At 36.5% G+C, this 23,041-nt stretch overlaps 1 protein-coding gene across 1 annotated transcript in view; it reads right to left on the bottom strand.

Moving 5' to 3' along the window:
* Positions 1-23,041, bottom strand: part of PRKN (parkin RBR E3 ubiquitin protein ligase) — a 699,368-nt gene that overhangs the window by 565,341 nt on the left and 110,986 nt on the right. Inside the window, exon 3 of the mRNA XM_075707694.1 lies at positions 14,351-14,582. Coding sequence (XP_075563809.1) covers positions 14,351-14,582 — 232 coding nt within the window. The remainder of the gene's footprint in view (positions 1-14,350; positions 14,583-23,041) is intronic.

The following is a 23,041-nucleotide window of genomic DNA, read 5'->3' as shown; positions in this document are numbered from 1 at the left end:
CAGAGAGAAAATACCAGTACCAATACTTCAAAAATAAACTATTTAGCTTCCAAAACTCACTATTTAATGACATGGATTATTTCATTAAAAGCAGTATTTTGAGGAAGGTCCTTAGCTGCTTCTATAGAAGTTACAAGATTAGCTGACAAACTCTCTCTTTAAGACTTGTCCAGAAAAATGGAAATCATTGTGTAAAAATGACACTTTACTATGCTGTATTGACACAACATAATGGTATGGTCATTGCATCACTCATATAATGCAACATCAAGACAATGTTGTGAAGAGTAGGAAAGGACTTTAAGAAAAAAATCAACTTGAAATTTCACATACTGTGTTCATATATGCTCTAAACTGAAATGTTGGATATGTGGCAACACCCATTGGCTTTTAGAAGACAGTTTTGAAAATAAACCTAAGTCAAGAAGTTTCTTTGTCTCTTTAAACCATTGAGCAAAAGGGTTTGGGAAGAAGGGATGCAGGTCTTCCAGGCTATTAAAAACAGCCCTAGGTATTTAAGCAATGGGCAGTAAACAGCAGCTATTTAAAGTAACATGTACTAGAGTGTTTAATTTTTACACATGCAAAGAGCTAACTTCCTCCTGTGGATGAAGGAAAACACAAAATAAAGTATTTCAGGAAAAGACAAAGAAGGAGACAGAGTGCATTTGTTAACTGAGCCCTAGGACCTTGAACCTCAAAGCTCCTCTAGCCCTTCGCTAACAGAATTCCCCATCTACGGGTTAGCTGAGAGGCAGGAAGATTCATTGCATTAAAGTTAAATGCACAGAAAATGGAATCATCGTAATCCTCACTGACACGTTTACATGTACAGCCTGCTGAGGTTATACACCTGTGATTTGATAAGAAGCATGGAAATAATATTCTCAGTCTTTAAAACAGTGATATAGACTAGTCCTACCCTTGAAACTCTTACTGTTGCCTCAACACATCCAAAAATTCCCTGCAGTGAGGTGATACTACCTACCATCCAGTGAGCTCCCTTCCTTTGCCAAGATACATGATTCTACCAATGAGAGCTTTGAGCTTCAGCTCATAACTGTTCCACACTGCACTTTGGGAAGATCCTTCAGGAGGTCTCCAGCCAGAAAACCTGTTGGCTTGAGCATCTTCATAAACAACAGGAAAACACACTTTACCATCCAGAAGGAATACAATGGCTTCTCTATCAGAAGGAATTAAGCTAATATTTAAATACTTAAAATAACTCAGATGCAGTTTCTAAGACTGTAACTAGATATCTGTCACTGTAACTCCTTGACTAGCCCTTTTTCCCTTAATGCAAACTCACGATCAAGTGAGAATGCAGTAATATGTAGGCCCTGTGGGACTTCTCAGTAAGAGATATTATCGATATACCATATGGTTCATTTAACAATATGTTCTCTGATTCATCAATTATTAGATATTTTTGACACTATATGTACAGTATCTTTAAATGTTATATTAGTATTAAATGTTCATTGCATTTTAGAGACTAAAGTGCATAACAATTCTCTTCTCAAGAAGATTAATTTAAACCAAGTCCTACTATTATTCTTCAACCTGTCAGTTTAGGAAACTGCCCTCTGCTCCACGTTACCACTCCTACTGCATGAACTGTTGAGACTCCACTCCTTGCCACACTATGTACAGAACAGAGCTGTAGCAATCGGTTGTTACCTTACACGGAACCAGCGGCTGCCAGCTTAACTCTCAGTTGTTCCTGTAGTGCCACACCAATCAATTAAGCCAAATAATTTTGGAGAATGGTTTTGTTGAAGTTAAGCAGAAATGCTTGAAACTATTTTGTACATTCAACTTGAGATGTTTCATACCTCTCAATCTCTACAAAAGCTTGTTCCCTTTCTACCATCTCACATGAACTTAAGGAAGCATTTTTTTTCCTTTCCATACAATCCTTTTGACAGTTTCACAAATGTATGCGCTGGGGAGGTCTCCTTTCTAGTGTTGCATTCCCAAGTCATACTGTAAGTTAGAAGACATTCCTACAGCCTCTGAAGAGACAAGATTTCATCTAGATGCCTGCTAGATACTTCCTTCGTCAGTAACCATTTGATTTGTAGTTGATTCTTGTGTGTTATGCAATGAAGGATAACAATACTCTAGGAAACAATCAAGATATTACATCTACCTATCCAGTACTTAACTCGGATTCCTAACCTGCTACGCATCTGTGCAGGAGGTAGTCAACCCTGTAGTTCTGCCATATTTATAGTATATTTACAAGCCCTTCAGCCAGAGAAAGAGATTTCAGTACCTGGACTCCAGGGGACTACAGGAGAATAGGGATAGGAAAATGAAATATGGAAGAGATCAAGGAGAAATAGCAGAATGAAAGCTATTGTTACAGATGGCAATATTTAATGAAGATGTTTTATTTATCTACATATTGCTGGTCAAACACATATCGTTGTGCCTGGATGGCAGAAATAAAATGTATTTGTTCACATCTATACTGCTAGATTTAGTGTACCTGAAATTACAGATTAGGAGACAGAACGTGGAGAACAGGTAACACTTCTGTTTGAGACAGAATTGTTTGCATCTCCACCCTAAATATTTCACAATGGTTATAAAGTTATAAAGAAGATATCACTCAAGATGAGTCAAATATTAGCTCAGCTATGGTCATCATCATGTTCCTAACAAGTTCAAAATCACTGTGGACAATGTTATGGGGTTTAGAAACCAGGATAAGAAGATCTACAGTTTTTGATCACAGATTATGTAACAAGAGATATAAAAGTACAATATCCATAATCATTAATCTGCATCAAATCTTGAATTTAGATCTTGGCCTTCCACAGCTGAAGACAGTGGAGATTTTGCTATTTATTTAATTATTATTAGCACAGCATTCTTTTCAAGGGAGCTAAAATCTGCTTGGGGAAAGTCCCTGGTAATGTTAATCAGGGTCTTCATCTGGCCATATCTACAGTTCAGACTTTATGTAAAACACTATTGATATTTGATTCAGCTACTTCAAAAATAATTTGTGGAGGCTTAGAAGAGTTGCAGTAGATAAAAACTCAGTTGCCAAGTGGTATAGCTTTAAATCAGAAATCATCTGAATGCTGCCAGCTGGAGTTTTCTTCCAGTAATATATAGTGAGTGTTTATTGTGTGACAAAGCTAAGGAGAAAATTGTGGTGAACAAAAGGAGGGATTGGTGCTCAAGATACTTTGGTTGCTCAAATGAATTTTTGATCTTTCCTACAACTTTGGTTAAACCATCTTCATAGCAAATATGCAATAAAATAATGCCAGCCAGCACTGGAAATCAGGGTTTATCATAAAATTCTTGACAAGTTGTGCAGTGTTGCATGAAGCTGAACATCAGTGAGTACAGTACATGGTGAACAGGCTCAACCTGAAGCTGTTCCCCCTCCCCTGCACCTCAAGTCCCCATCCCCATATCCATATATTTCTTTCTTTTTCTCTATCCCTGTCTTTTGACAGGTAAATGCCAAGACCCACAAAACTGACTGTTGCACCAGGAGGGCATCACGGAAGCTTGGAAAGAGAGTGCTGGTGCTCAGCAAACGTGTTGGCTTTCAGGGTCCCCTGGGACACTTTGCTCCAGGATGGAACCGTTACCTTTGATTTTTCAATCTTTGTTTTGCTGAGTGGGAGGGTAGTTAAAATAGATGAACATATATATATATTTAAAAAATATAAATATATATATAGCATACATAGGCTTGCATTTTAAGTGGAAATTTAGTTACAGATATTCTACTTCAGAAATGCAGAAATCGTTGCAGGTAGATAGGCTGTCACAACTAAAACTGAAGCATTCATCTGCAAATACCAGTTACGGCAGCAGTTGGATATAACTGCTAAATCAGAATCTGACATGTTTTCAAGGTCAAAGACCTAAGACTGAATACGCACATACATGCCAACATTAGAGATAAGCTTGTAAGATACAGTTTCAGGCATATCAGTGAACACAGAGATTCTTTTTTTTTTTTTTTTTGAACTAGCATTCAAAAATGTTAGTTTTGAATCTTAAGGTTAGCCATTAAATAGGGACTTCCAGACCCTGGATACCTCACTAAGGAAACTGTGATTCTGACATAGTAGTTGTACAAAAAATGGTGCCACAGCACATGTAATGTAGCTCAGAAATATTCCAGACAGTTTCACTTGCAGGCTACTGTATCATTCTGTCTCATAAGCGAAAGGCAGACCAAGGAAGACATTTTCTTCATTTATTTTCCTTTCAGTTTGATAATTTGATCACAAATGCTGTAATCTTACCTAAGTTCAGCTTTCTGCCCAGTGCCAATAGATCTCATAGAATTTCAACATTCCAGAAGCTTGTAGCAAATATTTAATAATTACAAAGCACAATGGTTGTTTGCACAGCATGGATCTTCATTCTGTTCCAACTGGATACAATCTTAGTTGCTGGGCATAATGTAGGCAGTGTTGTCTCATGAAGAATGTGTAAGGATGAACAAAGTTTAAGCAAAAGGTTCAATGTACCTCAGAGCAGGGGAAAAAAACCCTACCCTGCAGGATTTTTGGAAATCCACATAAAGCTGATACAGAATCTCAGTTCCTATGGTTAGATATTCTCCAAAAGAAAGAAACAAAAAAAAAAAGGCAAAAAACCACAGGCACAAAAGATGAACAAAACAACTGAAATCCTTGCTGGCAGTCTCTGAAGAGAAGCCTGAATGGACACGAAGGTCACTACCTTGGCATCTCTAACAATAGTCTCCCAGGTAGCAGTGGAAATGTGAAACCTTCAACTGAAACAAAGCTGATGGCACAATTCTAAAGACTTTTGGCACAGCAATGCAAGAGCATGCACTGACTTTAATTCTGCTTTTCTGTGAATATGAATTCGATCTTTTGAATTGATGGTCCATTTTCCTACCACAACCATTCTTTTCTTCAAAAAAACCCCACCAGAGAATCTGTCTTCCCCTGCCAAATGCAATGATCTTTTTCTTTCACAGAAGTTCAAATTTAATCCCATTGAAGCTATTTGTCTTTATGAACAGAGAGCAGGGTATGTTTTGTATGGCTATTTTTTGTCTTCTAGTATCAATTGAATTTATTAAACTATCTGTTCCATGCAATTATTTTCTGTAGATCAAGCCTTTCTAATAGGTCTGTTCTCCCAATGTCCTTGCTAGGTTCATAGAACTCCCAATGACATCAACGATTCTCGAGCACGTGATCCGAGAGAAGACTATGTCTCATGTCGTTTCGAATGGTAAGAGTTCATAACAGAGACTATGTAGTGCAAGCACTAAGCTGCACAGCAGTGGCAACTACTGTTTTTTAATGAACTTTAAACAAAGCATTCTTCTCATTTGTGCCTCATAATTGGACTCTTCCTGTTAGAAAAGAATCATCCTACATCTCTGTTGTCATGTTTTTACACATAACAGGTGTTTCCTAAGTGTTACTTTCCCATTTTTCCCAGTGGCATCAGTGATTAATTCAATCCAACAATTATTTTGGAAAACATAACATGTATAGTTCTGTTTAATCAACGCAGAACATTTTCCACCTACCAATGCCACCTCCAGCTGGTGGCATAAAGATGCGAGTGATGCATTTGCAGAAGAAAGTCCATCCATGCTGTCACCCATAAACAATCAAAATACATTCCAAAGACACAACAGTGTTCCTGCCCCACCCCTTGACACAAGGGAGTTAGCAAATGTTGCCGGCTTCAATTAACATGAAAGGGCCTTTAAAAAAAATAATTAGACACGTTCATGAGAGATAATTATGTCATGTAAAGATGAGCATTCCCAGAAGTGCTTTTGGCTCTATTAGAAATGAACATTTCTCCTCTCAAATGAATTTCACAGACATGCAAGGTGTGGGAAAATGGCACCATTCTCATCAGTGTTAAAAGCATATGATACGAATGAGGTCTCCAGCACGGCACTGACTGCAATAAATTATCAAGTGTGTGTTCTGTTTTCTGAAATGGGCTCAATTTATCATTTTATTGAAAAGGTTCCATTATGCTAATGTCTTATAAAATCACTTTTTGCTGTTGCTGGAAGGTGAAGAGGGGATATCAATTTTTATATATAGAACTCGGAAGTATTGCAGCAGTGAGTTGTCAAGGGTTAATAACCCTAACAGAAGATACAATATACATAAGAGCAAACTTCCAAGGACTTTGTAATGACAAATTTTCATAATCCTACTGGCAGCAGAATAACCAGAGTATTTTTCTTAAGCTTAACTATTTCAAAAGAATTTTTGACAGAATTAGCAATTGTTAATTGGTGGGCTGAAAACTCTCCCTCTGTTTTCCAATTAACCCTTGAATTGACACTGGAGACTGTTTAGGAAGTGCTATTTCAATGAAGGTCAGATTAGAGAATGCCATTATTGTTCTTGTCAACTTACCCAGACAGCAGACATGAAGGATAATCAGACAGAGGTGATTACTTGTAAAAAGGAATACTCCTTCTCTAAATATAACATTATATAATAAGAATGTTTTCTTTCTTTTGAAGTATTGGCTACAAAACAGGTAAGTATTAACAGAGTAAGAGAACTAGATTTAGATAGACAGTTGGTTTGATCTTGTATAATAGCTCTTTTGTGGCTGAGATGTGACTTTTACCCAGAAAACCTCTTTTCTGCTGTGCATCAAAAAATACAGTATTGTTTCAGAAACATTACCGTATTAGGCATAACTTTTTGTCGTGGTTTAGTCCCAGCCAGCGACTAAGCACCACGCAGCCACTTGCTCACTCCCCCTACCCCGATGGGATGGGGGAGAGAATCGGAGGAGTAAGAGTGAGAAACACTCCTGGGCTGAGATAAGAACAGTTTAATAATTGAAATAAAGTAAAATAGTAATGCTAATAGTAACAGTATAATAATGATAATAATAATAATGATACACGAAGCAAGTGATGCACAATGCAATTGCTCACCACCCGCCGACCGATACCCAGACAGTTCCCGAGCAGCGATCGCTGCTCCCTGGCCACCCCCCCCCCCCCTCCCCAGTTTCTATACTGAGCATGATGTCATATGGTATGGAATAGCCCTTTGGTCAGTTTGGATCAACTCTTCTGGCTGTGCCCCCTCCCAGTTTCTTGTGCGCCTGGCAGAGCATGGGAAGCTGAAAAGTCCTTGACTAGCATAAGCACTACTGAGCAACAACTAAAACTTCAGTGTGTTATCAACATTCTCCTCATCCTAAATCCAAAACACAGCACTATGCCTGCTACTAGGAAGAAAATTAACTCTATCCCAGCCGAAACCAGGACACTTTTATTGGGAAGCATTGTCTTATGGGCATGCCTTCCCTTACCTTTAAACATACTCATACAGCATAATCCAAGAAGCTACAGCAACTAATCAAGAGGGATAATTTAACATATACTGACATGAACAGGCTGCCCAGGGAAGTGGTTGACTCACCATCCCTGGAGGTATTTAAAAGATGTGTAGATGTGGCACGTAGGGCTGTGATTTAGTCGTGGACTTAGCAGTGTTAGGTTAACAGTTGGACTCAATGATCTTAAGGGTCTTTTCCAACCTAAATGACTCTATGATTCTATGTTTGTATGATTGCAATATATTTTAGCAGTTAAACACAAGTAAGTGGAGCTAGAGCACTGTGACCATTATCTCAATGGATCATCAATAAATACCCATTTGGATCTCAGAGCTTCAAACAAGGATCACAGTTCAAGAACTTCTGCCATACAACATTTAGCAAACAGCTTGGAAACTCTTTTAAAACTTTAAAGACATTCTCATTCAACACATAGGAAATATTTAGCAAGATTGATTTAAAACTAAATGTAATCTCACTGTACCATATAAAAATGTTATTGTCATACTCTTAGTACACACCTGGATTTTCAGACCTCAGATACACATACTTAAAATACGGTTACTTCTGAAAAACATATTGTAACACTGTGATGACCTAGTCGGGCACTATGTGTAAGCATTTCGCATTAAGTATGCGAGCAATGTGACCACCAAAGGGACAAAGATGTGTGTAGTTGCACGCAGGAGGCATGCAGGTGACAAAAGGTTGCAAAACAAAACAAAACAAGCATGAGGGACTGCAAATGGGCAGAACATCTTGCAGATATGGAATACCCATGAAGGGTAGCTGGCAAAACCAACGGAAGCAATAAGGAGCACAAAGGAGATTCCCTTTCAGGATGCAGACAAGTAGTATAAAAACATCAAACAAGAAAAGGAAAGATGGAAAGGAAGGGAGACAAGTCTGCTTTTGTTCCAGTTTCTTGTCAAAGAGCTCTCAGGCCTGATCAATTCGATTTCTGTGACTACAACGCATCAGTGCAACCTACCTTGGCATCAGTTCTGTGGTATTGTACTTTCACAGCAAATTTAGGATAAAAGGTCTAACCGTTAAAGTCTAACAGCTTTGTGTACGTAAGGAATGCATAGTGATAATGATAAACAATGTGCAGGAACTAACCATTAGCACAGAGAGTTGTTAGTGCAGGAATTTTATAAAGTTTTGTTTTAAAGTTTAAAACAAAATTGTACATACAGTAAATTTACACAGTGTGTAATGAAGACAAATGCAGTCATGTTTCCCAGGAAGTATTGGCTAAAATCAGGACTAATACATTATTGCCGAGTTGGTACTTTATTCTGCTTTTCTAAAAAAGTAAATTAGTACCTTCCCTTTTCTGGATGTAGACTGATCCTCAAATTGATATTGCATTTCATATTTAAAAGTTTGTAAAATAATGCATTATAAAAAATCTAAATCAAATGTACAGTAAACCACAATGTGCTGCATAATGCATTTTCATTTACATTAAAAATGGTTTAATCCTAATACAAAAGTAAACTGTCAGTGCACCAAATCCGAAAATACCATAGTAACCTAACTAATTACTTGAATGTGTCTACTGAAACAACACATTAGTTGCATATTAAGTAATTTATTACTTTTTCTTGTGCAGCAATATGAATCTTATTCAAATGAATGTCTGTCAAAAAGAACTACCGTAAGAAGCATGTAACCACCATTAAATGGTGTATTAATATTTCAAGAAATTTAAGAAAGGTCAGTGTAAGTACTCTGATCATTTGTTTTCAGAACAAAATTTTGATAACTCTGGGAAAAAGGACCTAATTACTAAATGCAAATTGCACAGAATACTGATTTCCCCTCCTCAGACTACTGATTTATAATACCGTGGACCTAAAGTACATTTAATTAATTAATTTATAATTAATCCACAAATTATTTGTACAGATGCCAAGGGAAAAAAAAAATCTTTATGCTGATTAATTTCCCATGTAAAAATGCAGCTAAATGACAGGAGAGAAATTTTAAGAATCCTTTTTCTCATTTCTAAGGGAATAGCAAATTCTTCAATACTTGGTTTTGTGACACAGCAAAGCAAAATTAGGTCATGGGAAAATAAGTTCATTGTTGTCTTAGTTTTGTCTGGTGCAGTTGCTGAAGACTTACATAGTGAGCTTCATGTCTCAGAGTATCAATAGAGATGTTCTTGCAGCGCTGGAGGCCATTTTGGATGGATCAGTGCTCACGTTTTGATGCAATTCTCAAAAAGGGGATAAGAAAAAGCTGCAGTTGTACTCATCTTGGAACTGGGTAGGGGTACTCAGCCTAATACCACATTAAAATGGGGAGGTAGAGATGTACACCATGCGATTGCCCGATCTGGAACTAATTTGACATAATATGTTTTATAAAACTGTGAAGTAATTTTAAAATACTTCAGGAGCTTAGACTATTCATTTACTTCAAACAAACCTGACACAAAAATTCTTATCCTTTTAGGCTTTTTGATTAAAAGAATCATAATAAAATGTAATACCAGTTACAGAGCACAGGAATTTTAACACAAAATCAACAGAATACTATTTAAAAAGTATTCATACAGTGTCAGCAATATCCCTGGTTAAACTGATTTTTTTTTTTTTTTTCAATTCATCAGAGCCTCTCTCAGAAGTATGCACAGTTCTGACTACCTGACCCTAAATTGTGGCTTTCCCTCCTGTGTCTCCCTCCGTGTGTCTTTCGTTGATCAGACTCTTACGTAGACTGGGAACCAGCTCATCACTTTATGCTTTTAAGCACTGACAATACTGAGGTTTTGGTAATGACAGTTATACCTGCCCTAACTCATAATTGTATTATTTGTAACGACAGGAGGTTTGAACATACATTACGTTTTGGTAAAGCATTTCCTAACTAGGTGGAAAAGAATCAATCCCTCTTTTTGCTAGAATTTATAGCATGGCACCCCTAAGTCAATATATACCAGTACCTTATTTACTCTTCTGTGAAAAGAGGAATGTGGAAAGATAAGGAGACAGAGATGACTTGCATGCAAGCATCTTTAAAAGGCTAACTAAAGAACACCAGGATATTTTGGGGAATTGACTAGATGAGCGCTATTTAAAAGTTGTAAAACACCAGGGTAATGATGACCACATCTAATCAATTCAGACAAGATAATAAACCAGCTGATAATGGGTTAACCTGGGAATTAAATAGGTAACAACATTGATACCAGCTTACAGAAAACAGATGCCCTCAAACTAAGTTGGGGTTTTTTTTGAGGTTACAAATTTGCTTCACGTGTAGCTGAAAAATACAGTAGGAGAGGGAAGCAATGTGATTTTGTAGTCTGACCTCCTGCCTAGCACAGTCCATACTACTTCTAGGTTGAAGTCCAACTTCTGTTGCTGAACATACATTTCAGAAAAATGTCCTATATTTATTTTTAAATGGCCAAATACGGAGAATTCTTATAAGGCAGGATAACTTGCATCAGTGGTTGATTTCCTGGCAAATTAAAATCTATGTGTGGTATTTATGTTTGCTGGCTTTTAGTTTCTAGACAATGAAAGCTTAAATCCCAAAACAGCTTGTAAGATCTAAGACTCCCTGTTACCCAATTTCCACTCCCATGGATGCAACAAAATTATACTAACATACATAAGCCAATCATGACCTGCACTTTTGTAGGATTCTTGTAACTCTTCTCCTGAACCTTCTAACAGTTTTTTTCAGCAGCTTTCCTGAAGTTTAGACATAAAAATGGTTCATTATGTTCCAGTTTTAGTTATGCAAGTGTCAAAAGCAGAGGCAAAACATACTCTCCACTCTGTTTTCTGTTCACAGTCCCAAAGATTGCATTAGCTTTCTGGGACCTGGCGTCATAACGCATTCTCATATTCAGCGGATGAGCCATACAAATCCTTATGTTCTTCAGATCCACTGTTTCTCAGGCCCAAATCCCTTCACCCTATACATGTATTTACCAATATGCAACCATTATGGAACATAGTTTATTTGCTCACATCTTGTTTATCAAAGCACTTTGTCCCAGATGTTGGCCAGATTGTAAATTAGGTGGGCGTGAGGTAGGATGAAAGTCCTGTGCTGAGATTTTTTCATGTTCATTAGAAATCATTGCAATGTGTTATTTAGCAGACAGAAAAAGGCATTTCTATTGTATTTGTCTGCAAAGAGAGGAAACCTGGAAATCTTTGATGCAGAGATTATTTAGATCCATTTTCATATCTTTTTCAGTCTGTTAATGCCTTTCAAACTTCTGAATTTCTCATGGACAAACACACATTGCACATTAAAAACACAATGTAAGAAAGATGGTTCTGCAGACCAGTCAAGAGGTGCTTTTATTACTCACCACTAAAGTGGGGGTGAGCTAGGAGGAGGATGTCCTGTTATGTTCTTCTGCAAGGAGCAAATAATCCCCCTTAGTGGAGCCAGAATGGCAGGCTATAAGGATTTTTGTCTGATCAAGTGCAGCAGTTTATACTACTTAAGTATATTACTTATATAATAGCAGTACAATATAACAAAAGTTGTCTCTCCCCTGGATTGTCTGGTAAAATTCTACAGTCTGACCTCCAAGCATTCAAGCCAATACTTCAAAAATACTACTTTTGCAGTCAAATGCTGCAAAAGCTTCTGGGAGAAGCTTTTGTGATGCAAAAGTTACCACAAATCTTTTTCCTCAGAATTCAAAGGAGGGCAAATAAAACAAAAGCAGGGCAGGGACATAGGGTCAGCATCCTGTGCTAACAAGCAGAAACACCTTAGGCTTCAGAAAGAGATGAAGTCTCTTAGTGTTTACTGCCACAATTACAGAATAGCTGTGTAGCATGTTAAACTAAGCAATAATCAATTAATGAATCCCCTGCCTCTAAATTGTAAGTTTAAATTTGTCCTCTACTCATTGTGTGTGATAGCACACACACAGAAAAGAAGATTATACTTGGTTCTACTGTATAGGTTTCTAGTGTAGACTGATCACTGCAACAACCATCCACCTTCTAAGACAATAGCTTGGTAATTTCAAGCAGCAGTGGTGGCATGTGCAGCCTTCAGTGACTCATTCCCACTAATATTACTCATCTCAGCTGTGCCAAAGAAAATCCTTGCTACACAGTAAAGTTGATTCGAAAACTGATCTCTGGATTAATCTTTTTTTTTTCCTTTTATTCTTGCTGGATTATTTTTAACTCAGACTACTCCTTAAGTCAGTGAATTATGTGACCACAAATTAACCTGCCCCAAACCCTAATAACAAAAACATCAAAATCCCCCATATTGAACAAAAGTGGTGGGGCTGAACAGACATGAGGACACGTTTTCATAGTGAGAGTTAAAACAAGCCAAGAAGATAACAACTTTTAAAAAGTACTTGTTACTACATCCTTCCAGGCAGAACTGTCCATCATTAGAGTGGCTCTTCTTTTTTTTTTTTTCTCATGGTAAAAAAATCTGTTTGACTTAATCCCAGATAAAACTAGTCCACATATGTTCTCAATACATTTTTTCCCCAGCTGTTATTCTGCCATGAAAATATTTGCTGCAACAGAAAACACCTACCAGTTTGTACTTGGCTTTACAGAGTTTGGAGTCTGTGGAAAAACACACCACATGACAAATTTTAAAAGGCCTTACACACGTATAAGCTATTCTGTAAAGTCCAGCAGAATTATTACAGCCCTGTCCATATCATGTACAGTAGTGAAAAAAAAAAAATTGAGCAGCATTAAAAAGCTCACACCATTGCCTTGCTTGACAGTAAGCCCAGCCTGAACCCCTCTCCCTAGTTTACCAGATTTAAATTGGCATGCACATGATCTCATTATTCATTCAGATTGGGAGATGTGGATCATTAAGCTGGGTACTAATTTGTTCCTAAACTGCACTCATTCATCATTAGTTGGCAGTGAGAGGTTGATCAAGTCAGTTGTGGAATACTTCTGTGACCCTCCCATGAATTGTATAATTTCTGCATGAGTTATGTAAGAAATTCTCCAGAAGCTATTTTAACAGTTTTAGTAGCCATTTTGTTAAGCATGATGATTTCTGTTGTCAGGTTAGTCACAGAGGTATCTCTGTCATATTCACAAATTATCTTCTGTACTCTGGACATTTGGTATTATCTTCCGTATTGTGTATAAAGGGTATTTGTGTACTGTTCTTTCTAAAAAGACATCTCTGATGGACTATTATGACAAATCATGACAGAGTCTGGTATTGCACAGAATAATGTCTCTTCACTGGGGACAAACACAGTTGTCAGTAAGGATTAGCTAGACCATGCATGAGGAGGGGCTTAAACTGAGAAGATTCATGTAATAGTTAAAAGATTCTTATACTTCCTTCTGACTTGAGCTTCTCTCTTATGAACAATTTTAAATATTACAGCACAACCCATTTGCAGTAACTTAACTTGTGCCTTGGATGATTTTTCCTGGTGAAGAGAAGATATTCTCAGTAATAATTTGGTGGATGAAGAACTACTAAAATCCACAGTATGAATCATCATCATTTTTTGTGCCAGCTATGTTTTTATAAATAATAAGTCTATTGTATAGAAATATTTTTTACAAAATGTATGGGTATGAAAACATTACAACACATTGGGAATTAAACACATTTGCAATGCATAAGCTGCCCAACATTCTAGTTAAGGCAACTTCTGTAATGGAAATTTTACAAAGACTATTTTTTGCCTTCTCATAGACCTCTGGGGGTTTTGCCAGCTTATAATAATTTGTAAAAATATTAGCATAATATGAATTAGAGACAGGGACAACACAAGAAATCACTATGCTTATCCACAAAGCAAAATTATTTTGCTAGAAGACACATCAGATGCTTACCACCTCTTACTATAGTTGTATTTCTTGTTTATTAACTAAAAGAAATCATATGTTGGGGTTGTTTTTCCTGTGGCATAGAACCATTCACCCTAAGAAAGAAACGGACAAATGTTCAGGTCTGTATATTGAAAGGTACCAAATCACTGATTTACCTGATTTTTCAGAGGGAAGAGAAATGCTATTCTTTGTAGTATCCAGAATAACAGCCAACCCTGCAGAGAGTGATGGAAGGATGCTGGTGCTGAGATCTACACGAGTTAGACTTTCAGGTTCTCTTTCCAAGGCTTTTAGAATACCTCCAGCATGGTTATCTCCTGTCTCATCCTTGTTCTTCTGTGGACTCTGAACAATATGAACGATACTCTGCTGGGCCAGGTCACAGTTCTGCAACACAAAACCAAAACCCCAATAAATAATTAATTGTGACATAAGAGACAAAATCCCTCGATCTCCAATTTGTTATTTGTTAAATGGTCTCCAAGACATTTTGTGTAGAATTTCAGTGTGCAGTAATGGAGTTTAAAGCAAAGTGACAAGTGCAAATTGCTGGAATTAGGATTACTTGCATTGGCAAAAGGGTCACAACACTTACAAATTTTAAACACTTAACAAGGAAATGGTGGATCAGAGCCAATAGCTCTAAATAAGTCTGGTTTATTGGCACAAAGGAAAAACTCCAGAGGGAGCACTACTAAATCACGTGCTAAGAATATTCAATACTTAATATGCATTTGCACAGATAATGCTAATACACATTCTTCATGTAGCAATTTAGGGTCAAATTTGATAATCACAGAGAGTTCATGACCAAGCTACTCCAACTTTGTAAACAGAAACAAGGATGATGATGCTACCAATGAAGACTGATACTTATTTCTTGTCCCTAATGTAATTTTCAATCTAAATCTGGCTTTAGATCTAGACTCAGTATGAATTTTCCATTCTTTCCAAATATGACATTTAACTGTTGACTTGAGAATTAGAGAAAATTTGTCGAAGACCTAATGACCGCTATAGTCTTTGCCAGTAAAACAAAAGGATTGCTACCCATTCTAGCCCAAGAGATCTCATATATACATAAGTACTTCCTCTTTCTCAGTTCTCATCAGAGGTGATTCTTAGACAATCTTTCCAGATCTTGTGTCTTAGAAAAAAGCAGGCTAATAAGGATCTTATGAAAGGATTATCCATGATAAATCAGGGTAGAATTCACATTTTGTTCAGCATTTTCCTAATACTAAATAGGAAAGCAAAATATTAACTCAGTAGTAGAAATTCAGAGATTTTAGATAACCTATCATTAATGAAGAGCTTTCAAGAAAGATTTGTATTTATCTTTCCACAGCACGCCTTACAACAAAATTTTTTCTTTTATGGGTGATAACTCCTGGAGATCCATACCTAGTTCTCCAGTGTTATGACATGAATGAATCACATGCAAACATCAACCTACACGCAAAGAAGTTAAAATTTCCCTCAAGCAAATAATTTTCTAACCTTCACAGCATCATTAGGTTGGCTACGTCTGCACTGAAATGTCAAGGCAGACTGCTGATTACATTTGGGAGGAACAGAAAGAGAACCCGGAAGCATTTGTCTCAGTATCTACATAATATTTAAAATTTTTAGTTTGTATTTGCAATTATTACATGCACTTTTAATTGCAAAAGATTCCTTTACAGATATTTTAGTCCTGTTTATACCCTTGTTATTATCCCTGTCTCTCTCTTCTACCACTTTTTCTCCTCTGGTCTCATTTCTGTTTAGTGGTTTTCCTTCATTCTCTTGCATTATTTCTCAGTACTTCCCCCTCCACTCTCTTTCTTATGTAATGCAGTTCTAAAAGACAAAAATCTGTTTGTTTTTTCTTTTTTAAATCAAGTTTTTAATAACACACTCCCTCCTTAGTGAAGCAGTATATCAGCCAGCAGAGATTTGTCAGAGCATGGACGCTGCAGTCTTAAAATTTAAACAAAGCAGTTATTAGATTTCAACCTTAAAACATAATGTTGACATCAAAGCTTTCCTTTTTTGTACAGCTTGTTGCTCATAACATTTTAACAAGATCCATTTAAATAGCTTAAAAATTTAATCCATTAACACAAAATCCAAAATGTAGTTGTCACTCTAAAACTTCTCCAAGTAAGAATAGTGCATAATATTAAAGAATTTAATAACCTAAGAGAAATCAATAATTAAATTAATAACCTAGGCGAATGAGGAGCTCAAAAGTGATTTGCTCAGTTACAGCTAGAATTACAAAGGGAAATAGATATATATGTGAAAACTCACAACCTTGGAAACCCCTAATCAACTGTCAATCAGTCAAACCATGTTTTAATGAGCATCTCTTCTGGCAGTTTTGCTTGCTTAAGCAGCCCCTGTCCTGCCTTTTATTTTTTCTCACTATCTACTATCCTTCTCAGTTTGTTTCTTTTTAAAGTTTGCATCAGTTCCCTGATTCAGTTCACAGCTGTGCTACAGTCACACTGAGGGGATGGTTCAGAAGAGAGAATAAGAGGGATGGTACGGGCTGCTTAAATCAAACAAAATGCCCCACAAAACCACAACCTTGTTCAACCACACTTGCTTGATCTTGACTGCTGTACACATTTAAATGCATGGTTTAAATCGATTGATCTTTAAAAAGTATAGGTTCCTTTCCAGTTCTTTTTGCAGGCTGGAGGGTATGTGGTTAGCTTATAAACAAAGGCAGGGCTGACAAAATAGAGCCCCATCTTATCTACTATTCTCTCTCCAATAATGTCAAGAACCCCATACTTCAAAAAAGATGTCAAATTTGCACTTTGGGCAATTATACACCCATATGACCATAGCAATAGTGTATTCCTGGATTTGACTTAATAAAAGTTTTTATTTTAAAAGGGCAGGTGAACATGATGTATCTTAGCTTTCTTGCATCTCTTTATCAAAAACATGAACAAACTTTGGAACATTGAACATCACTACTGATGATGATAATGTAGGTCACAGACACAGGAAAGCTTAATTAGCAGATCCCAGGATAAGATTTCAAAGATAGCAGCCAGGAAAAACAAACAACATAGATTTGTACACAGAGTATATTTGATATGGAAGTCACTGAGCTGTAATAAACATGAATCCCCAAATCATCAGTTTTGTCATGTTTTTTCTGACAATAATTGATTTGAATTTGGCTTGTGTTTAAAGGAGGAAAGTAATTCTGAACCTTTACAAGAAAAGTGAGAAGACAGTACAAGGAGAAAAAAAAAAAAAGGTTTGTGATTGTATCTTAATTGTAGAAGAGACCTGGATGAGAATATCACCACGCAGTTCCCAGAATTAGGGTGATTAATACTTTATAGCAGACTACATTTCGTAGATGGCAGATAGGCTAGGTCTGCAGCTTTTTTTCTCTGAGAAAAGAGGTAGAATTCAAATTATTTCTGTAAATACTTAGGTTGTGCATTAGGTTACTATTGTAACACAAATCTAAGATACAATTATTTATGTCAATGTCACTTTCATTTCCTTCATGTATTTGTTTTATGCCTCAGGAAACATTTCTTTTGAAAATATCTATTATTAATGATTCTAGAGACATTGTCTTGTCTTATCTGTTGATCCAAATTAATGCCCGTGATCCATATTCCAAAGGGAAATACTGCAAGTGTATATATTGTAGATTATGAAGTATCTCCTTGCACTAGAGCAAAGGGAGCTGAGAAGATCCAGAAGTGATGAAACTCAGTATTAAGGACTAGTTCTTTACGGAGAATGGGTTTTTGGCCAACTTGGAAAAATTAATTCATAGCAGATGAAATTAAAACTTTTTTTCATTCAAAACTTTTGCTTTCATATTTTTTTCTGAATTCTCAAGTTGAATTTCACAGTACCGAATTAGAACATTCTGAGTGAATAACATCATATCCTTTGGTGCTGCCAGCTGTGGGCTAACTAGAAGGTCACTTTGGGAGACTGAGCTAAATTATGAAGAGGGAAAAGATGACTGTTTCAGTAACTCTGAAATCCTCTTGTTCTGACACATTTCTTCTTGATATCTTCTTGACAACATATTTTGATAGTAACATCAATACTGAAAGAAGCATTCTCCATCTAACAAATATATAGTCCACTAGAGGTCACATTATATTTTCTGAAGTGCAATACACTTTATTCTGAAATGTTTTATTTTAAAAAAAAAAAAAACAACACACTAGCACAGAGAATAGTTTGAATTTAAAGCCTTGGGATTTGCATGTAAAAAAGCTAATTTCTTGTAGTGTTTTGTCTTGAAAAGGAATTTGAAATATTTTCATTTCATGTTAACCGCCGGTTGGGTTTTTTTAGGTGTTTGGGGTTCTTTTTACTGCCTACCAAACTCAAAAAGCAATTGTTCACACTCCACTACCTAAGATCCAGTCCAAACTTTCCCTGTTATCTGGAGAGCCACTTCTTTGCCCATGAATCCTTGGGGCCTTGCTGCCTATTTAGATTAAGCAGATAATAGGCTGCCTTATGCCACTCAGTAAGAGATTCACACAAGGTAAATGCTCAAGGAAAGGGATTTTAAACTTCTAGGAATGAACAACAAGAATCAAAATGTTGGCTTTCCAATTAGGCTTTTTCTTAACTGTGCTGCATTTCAATATCAGATGGGAAAATAAGGGGAACATTTTTGTCTCATTAATCTGCAGAATGAATGAAATAATGAAAAAGGTCTCCAGAGTACCTATAGCACAATACACCTCTTCAGACCAATAGGACCCATGTAAAAGTGCAGGTGATACACCAACTTTATCAGAAAAATCTTTTCCAAGGGATAATATAAAGAGACATTAAAGATGACCTTCTAAACAGAAAAAAAAAAAAAAGCATATGAAGTTCCCAGAAGAGAGAAAAATAAGCCCACCAAACCTCACTCTACTATTGCTCTAACCGTCTCACAGCCCAAGGACAGAGACCAAGTCTCAAAAGCAGCAGACACAAAAAGGAAATCAATTGGAAGAACAACACAATTTCCATTCCCTGGTCACAGACCAATGACTCAAAAGAGCAAGAAGAAGAAAGCAACAACAAAAAAATAGCCTTTATTACATAGGGAGCAAAAGCTGAAATATTAATGAACTTGAAAGTAGAGATTACCTCAAATAAAAAATACAGATATAGTATTAACATTCTCTTGAGCCATGATGGTCTAAGAAATGGGGAGCAAGATTTGCAAGAAGACTTAACATCTTTTATTTAACCAGCTGATACAGAAAGAAAAAACAAATAAGCTTTTGGGCTCAGAGACTCTTTTGCAGGTCATGGCAAGGGTAAATCTGAAGGGAAAATTAACGACTGTTAAAATAATGAAGCAAATCAGCACCCTGATCTGATATTGCCATCCATTTGTGTGAATCCTGTCTGCTGAGTGGCAGTGAACTAAATACTTCTCTACATGGGGCAGGGGAAAAAAGCCAGTGCACCACTGGGCCTAAATTACACAGACCACTTAGCAGTTAAATTCCAGCAATCAGAAACTACTTGCTATTTTATGATGCTGTGGAATACATCTATACTGGACTTCAGTTCACCTTTTCAACGTTTTCAGAGTTATACATTACTGTACTTGTTTAGTATTTGGAATATTGTGGGTGCTAAGCAACGCCCAGAGGGAAAAATAGATGTATTCTTGAAATTATTTACTCAAATAAATGTGACAAAAAGGCAGAAAACCATTCACTTAGCAGAATATTTGTACCCTAATTTTTATAATCTCTTCCTATTCAGTTCTTGCAGCAGTTTAAATATTGACCACGCCAAAGAACTAGAATAAAAGGAAAGATATAAAAAAAGTGCTATGAAAAAGGATTAATTGCTTACTAAATCCAAAACCTAGTATTATTTTAAGGACTACTATGAGAGTTCCAAAGACCGACTATTGCAGCAAATGAAGGAAGGATTGCACAGGAGTTTTCAGTTCAGCAGGTAAGAGTGAAGCTGAAAGTAACGTGATGCAAATGAATGACATAGAATCACTACATTTTTAACACAACCAGCGGTAAACACCAGTGGATGGGAGGCAGGCCTTTGGTATATTAAGATGCTGGAATATAATAAATTGCCTTGTTTTAAGAGGAAATGGGGAAATGGAACAATATATCTTCAAAACACCATTAAAATAAGGACCGGACATTCTTAATGTGATATGATGGTTAAAACTTCTTTCTGTAATGACAGTTAATGAATATGGATACAGTAAACAGCAATATAAATTTATTGTTTCCCAGATAAGCCACATTCATTGTGGCTTCATTGTGTTATGTTTTATTTTTACTCTCCCCCTCCTCCCCCCATTCCTTAAATTTTTATCTGTGTTTTTGTATCCTTTTTATTTTTTCCCATTAGCAATTCCAGGGCTAACTGAAGAGTGCCAAGTCTCGAACTATTTATTTAGGTAAGACTAACTTTGGAACAAAGTCTGAGAGTTTTGCTACTTACAGACTCTTTGTGAGGCAATGAAGCTTATATAAAAGTGTGGCACTTAGATGGAAGCCACTGGAGAGAGATTTGACCTCTCGGTTTCCTTACCACCTGCAGCCTTTTGAGGTGGTGAGATCTTATGCTACCTCACTGAGCATCATAAAGATCATAGCTTTGAATTGGAGATAATCAGAAAACTTCACAGTGACAGTTCCTTTTAAACACGGGTATACTTGACTGATCTTTCCTCAGGAAAATGAGACTCCTCCAGCTCCCACTCTAGTTTTCAGCTGCAAGTCCACTTTTGTGGAGCTTTGCACCCCAATTACCAATATAAGAAATCGATGACAAGATTTTCATGATACTGCTGACTGCCATGGTCCCAGAAAACCACCACCCAAAGCACACCAAGACGTTGCCCTCCTGGGGAACAGAAATGAAAGGCAGTTATTAAAAATCAGTGACTCCACTGCAACTCTGAGTGGCAGGGTGTCTCTGCCAATGACTCCTGCACTGTGGCATCTAAGATGGGGAGAAATGCACAGAATGTTAAAATGGCCTCATAGAGGACACAGAAACATGACAATTGCTCATTGCTACTAATTTATTTTTCATGTTACACACATAAAATACGCTAGACACTGCCAAGATCCTCAGATTTTCTCCTTTTGAAAAGATAATCACAGTCCATGATATCTATATAAAGGACAAACATTTGGAAATACAATGTATCTGCTGAATTTTCCTAAAGGTTAGAAATTTACAGGGAAGAAATCAACACAGAATATATTTTTTTCAAGTCTTTTCAATCTGGAAAATTAAGAAGTTATTATTAGGCCAAAATTATTTTAGGAGGAATCCACTCAAATTTCTCAAACATAAATAATAATAAAGCTATTAATTGCAGCTACAGTTTCAATTATACACAGAAAATGTATCTGGTTGTTTCTGTTAAATTAATGACTTTGTGGTGCAGGATGACAAGCTAACTATAGGAAAGAATAAGCAAAAGATTTCTAAGTGGGTTTCATGGAGTGGTTAATTCAGGTTAGCTACCAGGTGCCTCCTAACTCTGCATCACACATCAGTTCAGAATGCAGGATAGTGCAATTAGATGTATTTCAAATTAATAAAAAAAAACAATTTTATGTGAATCATTTATATGTGACTCACTATATGTGAATTACATGCATAGAGCTCTTCCTTATCAAAACCTGTCTCTAAGGCAATCACTGTCTTTCAGTATTTCCCAAATATTAGATTTTTTTCCTCAATAGCTTGTGGTGGGGCAGAAAAACTTGCTACAGTCCCAATTTTCATATCCTTTAGAGTTTGCAGGTCCTTGCTAGGCTGTCCCAGAATATGTACTAGAGAGCAGGAGTACAGGGCTGGAAAGGAATAGACTGATTACCAGTTGCATCCTGCCCTGGAAGATACCTCCTGAAAGATGACATTTTTGCATTCACATGTTGCTAATGAAAACTTTTTTCTCCATTGCAGAAGTCTAAGGTTTGGGCTGATTCATGTGTTGGGAAAAATCACTTCTGTGTTGTGAAACAAGAGAAGTGAAGAAAAAACAAAAAGAAAAAAGACAGATGATGGCTAAATCAGTGTTTGAAACATGTGCTTTAGGGCTGCAACCAAAACCTAAAATAAAGTCTCTGAAAGACATTCCCATTATAAAAAAGCAAAACTTTATTCAGACAAATCTGAAAACTGGTGATTTGGTTGAATTAGTGTTCCTAGAATGTTCAATATGTCTTAATTTCAAAATACACCTCCTGACATTATTCTTTATTATTCTCTCCCTCTCTTACATGATAAGTTTTTTAAGTACTGGTGGCCTTTGCACTGGCGGCTATTAAAACCTCACTTTCATTGAGACATAAGGTAATAAGCTGTTTCTTGCCAAGATTTTCTATAATCCCACACTGAATACAATACATTTTGGACTAATTTTAGGGACTGATACAGTGACCCACACTGATGAAGCGTAATGCCTTCAAATTTTTGCTAAAATTTGTCTAAAAACTCTCTGAAACTTTCATCCCAAAACACAACAAAGCATTACAAAAAGTATTTTCATATAAAAAGACCTAATCTGATGTTATTGTACTCTAAGTGTGATACAGGTTTTGTCTCTTACTGTTTGAGAATGGTAGAGCAAAAGGCAAAATAATTCTTTTTACATAGCCAAATGAAGTTTAGTGGAATCCAGAAAAGGCTCCTGAGTAACAAAACAGGGCCACTCTGTAACCTCCCCCAGAGAAACATTCATGTTCTGAGGAGTTGTCACAGTCCTGATTGTGTTTGCCAATCGATAATTCAGGATTAGAGCAAATGGTAAGGATAGGAATAATATTGATATATATTGCTATATATTTTCTCTTCCT

The sequence above is a fragment of the Pelecanus crispus genome, chromosome 3, assembly GCF_030463565.1.
Source record: "Pelecanus crispus isolate bPelCri1 chromosome 3, bPelCri1.pri, whole genome shotgun sequence".
Classification (NCBI taxonomy): domain Eukaryota; kingdom Metazoa; phylum Chordata; class Aves; order Pelecaniformes; family Pelecanidae; genus Pelecanus; species Pelecanus crispus.
Note: the sequence above shows the minus strand (reverse complement) of the source record. Positions and strands in the feature narration are given on the sequence as shown.